Source organism: Pocillopora damicornis, chromosome 2 (genome assembly GCF_964200805.1).
Source record: "Pocillopora damicornis chromosome 2, jaPocDami1.2, whole genome shotgun sequence".
In the NCBI taxonomy this organism is placed as follows: Eukaryota; Metazoa; Cnidaria; class Anthozoa; order Scleractinia; family Pocilloporidae; genus Pocillopora; species Pocillopora damicornis.
This window is the reverse complement of record NC_142671.1, coordinates 795,392-803,613: the sequence shown is the minus strand read 5'-3', so window position 1 is coordinate 803,613 and position 8,222 is coordinate 795,392. Positions and strand designations below refer to the sequence as shown.

Genomic DNA, 8,222 nt, shown 5'->3' with positions numbered 1-8,222 from the left:
AGGGTTGCAATCTGTTTACGTACCCGGAAGTTCCAATTTGGATGCAACATAATCAAGTGGCCCCAGAACTTAATCTCTGAATAAGGGCATTGATGTAAATTTTTCCGTTTCCAAGCTAGTACATTTTTGGCATTAAATGCTACGAAACCTTTCAAATAACCTCCGACAGGACTTTGTAGTCGAAATAATGTTGCTATAGATAAGTTTTGTAGAAAGATAGAATATTTAAATTTTGATCGAGTTCTCGTTGATTTATTTTTCTTATTCTCGTAATGGATGGCTTGCGATGTAAAGCTGATTGCAATTTGGCAACATTTATTCCCGAACACTGAACACAGCAAGCATTAGCTCTTTTCTCTAGGAAAACAATGAAGTGTAAACCGGGTTTAGGACAAAACACTGATCAAATTTTTCAAACAAAAGGAATTGCCAAAAATTAGTTTTCTAGAAGAGTTACAATATGACCAACAAAACCCTGAAGACATTTTTGGTCCTAATTTTGAAAGCAAATTTTATTCATTTAAGTTGTGTACTACAATTGCATTAGTATCTTAATGTTAAGCCTGCACTCCGATTGGCTGACTTACTCTTTCATCTCATATACAGCGAGTTGAGAATATCCGGGACTTCATCAATAAATATGGTATATAGAGGTTTTTCTAATTACTGGCTTTCGAAATTAGCTTAGTGAAAACTTTCCATCAACAAAAAATTTCGAGATCGCCGCTCATTTTTCATAATCAGAAAAATTCTACAACTCTTGGTGTGTATCATCACTTTTTGTTTTCCCTTCCGTCTCCTCGTTCTCATCATCGTCATCACTATCATCTTCATCATCCTCCATGTAAGCGTCATTTGGCTCCGGACTATCCATTCCCGGGGGAATTTCCGGCTCTCTCCCCCACTCAAGAAACCGCTGGATGGCACGGCGCAGGTTATGTTGTACTTCCTGCTTAGTAACCTGGTCTGAGACGTTTGTGTCGTTGCGCAGTTTATTAAAAATCTAAAATCAAAATTAAGAAATTAAAATTATTTTAAGACACATTGATTAAACTAGCGATGACCTCCAAAGCTGTCGATTGTCTAAGATCATCTAACTGCCGTTCGAAAAGGAGCTGGCAGTGGTGTGCATATAGTGTCGTTTATTTTTCCCTTAAATGGATGTTTTGAGAAACAGACCGTGTGCTAAATTGACCAAACCAGAAAAGGGCTTTCAATCTGGAAATTCCATTCTGTTGAACGTAACTTAAAACGCTGCACTTGGAAGTTTTTAAATTACTTATAAGAGTAACAGCCTGATGAAAACAAAGGTTTGCTTTTGGTGGACGCTTACATTATAAATCTGGAAGCTTCTCTTATTTCTGAGAGAGAAACAGAAAATCAGCAAAGACTAAACGTCTAAACCGTAGTCTACTTACAAGCTCTGCAAAAACTTCGGTTCCCTGTGTCGCCTGGTTATGGGGAAAAAACAAGTTGTCATCAAAGTGCACGGACTTAAATAAGTAAATGGAAGGAACTGAAACATGGTGCTGTTTCTTCATTGAATGTATGGCTAACATTTACGAAAACTAAAGAAAAAATTTCTCAAAACAAAAAAGGCTAACCAACCCAAAATCTTACAAAAATAAAACAGTCTCCTAGAGCTAAAAAAAAAAAGGTGTATTTACTGGCGTGATAACTGTGCGGAGAAAGAAAAGAAATACACCAAAAAAGCAGGAGAAATAGCAGATGGAACGACACGCAAGCACTTGTTAAACGGCATGCAACACATACATAACAAGCCTCTAAACACTCACCTCCACATAAGCTCGGATAAACTTGTCCCTTGACACGAGACCATCAAGAGCCAAAAGTTCCCTAATCACATCCCTGGGGTTTAATCACAGATACATAGGCAATACTCATTAGTTATGACTTGGAGGGGGTTGGAAGATTTTGGAGTTTTCAGAGGGTGCAGGGGTTTGGGAGTCAGTCGGTGTCAAAAGAGCATAAAGAGGGACAAAGCAAATTGATTGCCAAAGGGGGGGGGGGGGGTCATAAGGATATTACAGAGCCTTAAGGGAGGAGAAATCAAGTAAATTATATCGTGACACAAACAAATTCCCCCAACTCCAACCCCCCCCCCCCCAACTGTAAATAACAACCGGTCCCTTTGGGCTACCTTGGGATGTGGAAAGTTCTGCATGACTTTGATAAAAATCCCTCAAAATCATCCTCACTTAAACAAGAGATATGAGTATTTACCTGACATTTGCTACATCAATGACTCCATACTCTGCCTCCTCTGTGTTACTCACGTCCGTTCCTTCAAACGCAAGAACAGTTTGCCTCATTTGTTCACGGGTTAGCTTCAAAACCTCTTGTTTGGTTATAAATCCTTTTTTGTTACCACCAAGCCAATCAAACATCTGCCAGCCAAATAAAGCATTTTCATCAATTAAAAAAAATCCTTTTTGTGACTGAAAATGACATATCAGGCCATGAAGAAATCAAGACTGGCTGAAACTGGAATACAATTCAAATTAAAATGAAAGCATTACATTGCAAATTATTGGCTGCTAAGATGCCATCACACCATACATAAAGACTATGTATATTGTCTATAATGGGGTCACATTTCCATTACAGTTTCTACAATGGGTAAGACAATTCTGGTAAGTAGGGATTTGAATATAGGAAGATTTGCAGTTAAAAATTGTAACCATAAGACCAAAAGCAACTAAGGTGGGGTCTATAATTGGCCAAAGAATAGACTATAATGGGTTAGCTGCACATACCCAGTAAAAATTGACCAAAGCACCATTCCCCTCTCCCTCCCCCAGATGGGCTTTGGACAGCTACAAATGCCCCATAGAGACACAAATTGGAATATAGTGGGAAAAGGTTGCGAGAGACAACTTGAAAATCAAAAGGATTTCTGTTGTCCCATGTATATTTAACTTTTGATCATGGCAATACCTGAAGCCCTTAGCATCTAAAATGAATTCTTCCCCTAATACCTCAAGGAGGTTTATATGGCAAGACTCATTTAATGAAACTTTCTAAGGACCAGGAATATTTTTTCCAAATACCAGAGGTTTGAATTTCAATGAAAAAATGTTATACTGACCATTAAAGCCTGTTGCCTGACTCCTTCAACATAGCTATATAGCTTGTGTACCTTCAGGGAAAAGTAAACTCTCTTCACAATCATATGCCTTGCCAATTTTTAGACATAATAAGTGAGTCTCACCTGACACACATAATAATCCAAAATGCTCCTGTTGATCATACAACTTGAAATGCTTATTATTTTTGAAGGCTACTTTTTCTGCCATTTCAGATTTATAATAACAGCTCACCAGTGGGGGTCACTTTGCAAAAATATGATTTATGAGATTTTACATCTTTTCTGTCTCAAACATCACTCACAGGGACCTCAAAAGGGCTACTTGTCACATTGAAGGAAATTTTTAACTTCACAGCAAACCAATCTAAAATAACATAGCATCCCTAAAAATCACAACCAAAGCCCATAAACATCAGCAAAGGGTATTTAAGATTCCAATATGAAATTCTTGTGTAACATCATTTGTTTAAATTCAGAGCAATTAATAAAAATGCGAGTGGTACACTCTCCTTACCTCATCTTCCTCTGTAACATTTTGGATTTTTCTTAAAATTCCATCTTTATCAAGCTTTTCATCCCTTCCAAAAAAGTCCAGCATACCTTCCCTAGAGTAAATAACAATGTGAAGTTTAAAATCATCATCCCAAGAGCACTTATCTCATTAATGTGTGACATCAAACAGAAGTCAACACTTAGTTACTATGTTGCCCTTGATATGCCCCACTCTCACTCTTAAACTATGGACCTGAGTCACTGAAAGGCTTCTCATAGCATTATTGAATGAATGAGGAGCTGTATTTACTTAATATTAAAAAAAATGGCATGCCACTAAATTAACCAAGAGAAAAGTTTGTTTTCTTTAGCAGCAAGTGGTTCACACACATACCGCTAAAATTTGCACAAAGCTTCTCCTTATGGTGGCTTGTTAGAGCAATGGGAAGCATGTATCTGAGAGCCTAAGTTCACATACTAAAGATAACTTCTGCCCCCTCCCTCTCCCTACCTAAGGACATTAAGGCAGCATTTATACTAAGCTTGACACAGTTGTTAACAGGTATATTATTAGTGTCAACTATAATTTTGTCATATCTGATGCAGAAATAATGAAAAGTGACCCACTATTTATGGTGTAAAAAGAATCTACAACCAGTTGTTAAGAAAACATTAACTAGTTGAAATTAGAAAATAACTGAAATGAAAATTAAGTGCCACACATGCATGAAGCCTGTGGTTGGAGTGAAATTTGACAATATGTGTCATTTGGTGCTGTTTCCTTTTTCCCCAAGTTAACTGTTGATTTGAAAACACATAACCAAAAGCTACTTTGTTGATCCAATTTTGTCACAGTTTTGATTAATTGGTAACAGGACCTTATGTCTTCCAACTAGGTAGACATAATTATACTCTCTTGTATGATTACAGGCAGAACTGGACTCTTCTTAAGCCTATTACCACCAAAGAAGCTGTCACAGCAAAACCTTCTTTTCTTATCAAATTCCTCTTCAAAACTTTTCCTCCTGATTAGGTCCAGTAAGCTCCAAATAAGAGCATAAGTAATGTTAAACTTTGGCTTTAGTTTCCAAATTCCCAAATTAACCCTTATTACCAAACAGAAAATAAAAATAAAAATAAAGTTCAATTGAATACCTAACTGACTCCAAGTCTGTGTTACCCATACTCAGATTGCCATGTCCAGGGTATTCCCAGTCTAACTCCATCTCACTCAGAGGTTTGAAACTTAAGTTCTCATCACAGCCAGTGAAATCAATGTCATCAACACCATCCAGCCGGGAGAACAACAAGGCTACAGCCACATTATTGGTACCATATGAATTCACCTGGTGATAGTAACCTTTGAATAGAATATTATATTGGCATTTAAGAAAACAACATTCAATAGAAATGTATCTCAAAACTTTCAGTTCAAACAAATCTATTTGGTCAACATACTATAATGGTGATGAATTCATTTGAAACCTGGAACATGTCTGAGTAAGCTATTTTCAATTAGTTTTCTTTAATGATCTCAGAAAGTAAAATTGTTTTAAGTTACATAAGTCAAATGTTAGACAAACTACAGGAACACCAGTCTGAAGATCAAATTCTTAACTATCATTTTAACAGGTGCAATGTGTTTCCAAAGCTGAATAACATATAAAGTAATGAGGTGAGTTGCTTTTACCTATAAATCCAGAAATTTTCAATTAATATTAAAAATATGTTTTTAAGGTTTTGTGGCTAGCTACAATCTTGAATCCATTGTGAAAAAAACACACCATTTCATGATATCACAACATTTAATGAGGGTAACATTTCAGCAAATAAAAAACAGTAACTTAACTTTAAGAGCCACCTTACTTTTCGGTAAGAAGAGGCAGTCACCAGCATTTATGGTAACAATGGACCAGGGGACTTCAGAAACCTTAGGATACTTCAACAGATCAACTTGCTGAATATTTACGCGTGAAAATCCACCAACATTTTGTGGAGGCTCCCATGCTTTGTATATCTTATCTTCATATTTGTACTCTATCAGTTTCCATTCCTTAGTACCATTGTATAAACAGTTGATAGCATTATACGCATCTTTGTGGAGTATACTTTTGGTGCCTCCCCCACTCATCCATAAATCTACTTCCACAAGTCTGTCCTTCAAAAGGCCACAAGTCAGGGGGGGAATGACTGTCACATCATGCCACATGGGAGTAGGGAGTTCCGAGACAATGTAGAGATTATTGTTTTCTTTATGGTAGTTATTGATGAAGTTTCCTTTAAAAACAAGAAGGAAAATAATCACACTGAACTGAAATCAGAACAAGTAATAGAAGTTGGTCTGAAAGCTATTTTTCATTTAAGAAGAATTTTCAAATTTTTGGAACTTTGAAACAAGTTTGCAGTTTGCAGGGGGAACAACTAACCCTTAAACTCCCAGAAGTGTTTAAACATGTAACTTTCCGTGTCATATATATCCATACATTAGCAAGCAAACAGGTGATGACAATACTCTAACTTATCAGGTAAAAGTTGTATTTTGATTTCACAACAAATTCAAATCACTAATGTACAAGGAAATGTGAAGCAGGTATAGAGGGATAGAATTAACAATCAGATGGGCCTTGAACAGTTGACATACCCACCAAGATTACCTTTAGAGCACTTACCCTAAAGGTTAAGAGCCTCGAAGGATCCTTCTTTTCAATTAAAGTATTCATATTTGAGAATCAATTATTGCTTGATTCTTGTGCCAGAAAAAAAGTCTTATACCACACAATTGGTTTGATTGTTTTATTCGCTCTCGTGATGAAAATAGCAGTAACAAAATCATGTAAGCAATACTGGTGCTTCTGTTTTGTGGTGTTTATCAACATTCTACTGAGAATAAGTGCGAGGATTGAAATTTTACTCCCACTCCAAGTCCATTAAATATTCCTTAAAATTTTGAAATTAATGAACAAAAGATGTAAACTTCTTAACTCACCAATTGTATCTCTACCGACTCCCTTTGCTCCGATCGGAACTTTAGAACTCTTTTCTTTCTTTCCTTCTAGCCGAACCTCTAAATCTGCAAAGTTTTCCTTCAGATACTTATCAGTCCATTCAGTAAATGCTCTCCCAAGTTTGGCGGCTCCGCGCAACACAACAGCCTTCGAGGGTCGAACATATTTAGTCCAGAATTCTTGAGGAGACGGCACTTCTTGTAAATCGTCCACTAAGTTTATTTCTGGCGGCCTGTGAGATCCTAACGGCTTCAAATGACCAACAGGAACGTTGAAATCACCGCCAGTTGTGAGAGATACGACTTCAACTAAAGCTACAACGAAATTGAAATACAAGCGACGATTCATAACTGCAAAACCTCTCCACTTATGACAGCTGTGTGGATGAATTATGCTATCGCTCGGGAAACTCGGCCAGATTTGAAAAAAAAAAACAAGAAAAATACTCTTGTCAAATCCCGCGATCTCCGTCCACATTCAGTGTTCCTGTTTATCGGTGAGCAAAATATTCCTAATGGGTGTAGGGTGCGTGATTTGAAAACAGCTGAAGTTCTTTGAGGATGAGGGTACAATAATTAATCCACCCTTTTCAAGTGTGTTTTTGTTATCAAAAGTGCATATTGTCTTTTGATAGAACCACAGGCGAACCTTAAGCGTACTATGTGTGATTTCTAAGTTTTAAGGTCATAAACAGGAATATCTAATGTGCCGATTGTAGGGTATATTTAGATTGAATTTTAAGGGTTCACGCGTGTCGTAAAAATAAATAGAACAGAAAAAAAAATAACAATGATAAACAACGCGAGAAATTAAACGTGTTTTAAAACCTCCTTACCCTTATTCCATGCCTGCGTGGTCTCTTCTGGCCGTTTCCAACGCTATTTTATCGTATTTCTTTAAACCCCATCCTGTGCGTCATAGTACACAAAAAATTGCCAAATTTCAAACTTCTTCTCCGCAGGTGAAACGAGGTAAGATGACAAGATAAAGAATTTGAATCTGAGCATTTCAATCGACTTAAAGTGGGAGTTCATTAAGAGTAGAAATTACTCCCGGGGGGAGGGGAGGTTACTTTGGTCAATTTGATGCTGGGTAGGCGCTGCTGGCCTCTCATGACAGTCCATATGTCTATTCCCCAAGTCTAACGACTTTTTAACCGCGAATCTTTCCATTTTTAAATTCCCTCTTACCAGAATTTCTTACTCCCAAAATCTCGAAATTGTGTAGCCCCATCCTAGTGACTCTAAAAAAGGCATCCAGCAGTAAAAATGCGACCCCACACAGCGGTACCAGACCTTTTCTACGGAAGTACCCCTCCCTCCCCCGGGGAATTACTAGTACTCTTCATGCGGGTTTTTACTAACTCAGGACGATATTCAAAAAAGAGGAAAAGAAACAGAGTGTTGCTGGTTATTTTGAGGAACACTGCCAATAGTTCTCTGAAGTTTTAGCTCTGAGTAAAAATCTGCAGACAAAAGCGAGCTTTTTAGGTGCCAAATTACAGTGGAATTGTTCAATCTTTTAAAGAGATCTTAATGAAGAATGGCGTGCTCTGCATAGAAACTTGTAACCAGAGCGATTCTCTCAGCTCGGTGTCACATCTGCTCACAAATTTT

At 37.3% G+C, this 8,222-nt stretch overlaps 1 protein-coding gene across 1 annotated transcript; it reads right to left on the bottom strand.

Moving 5' to 3' along the window:
* Window positions 1-484: 484 nt before the first annotated feature.
* Window positions 485-7,654, bottom strand: LOC113679859 (uncharacterized). The gene is made up of 9 exons (XM_027196833.2): window positions 6,588-7,654; window positions 5,468-5,878; window positions 4,757-4,961; window positions 3,624-3,714; window positions 3,110-3,160; window positions 2,245-2,408; window positions 1,797-1,869; window positions 1,419-1,451; window positions 485-1,003 (listed from the first exon to the last, which is right to left on the bottom strand). The coding sequence occupies exons 1-9, from the start codon at window positions 7,081-7,083 to the stop codon at window positions 752-754; spliced, it is 1,776 nt and encodes a 591-aa protein (XP_027052634.2). The 5' UTR covers window positions 7,084-7,654; the 3' UTR covers window positions 485-751.
* Window positions 7,655-8,222: the final 568 nt, after the last annotated feature.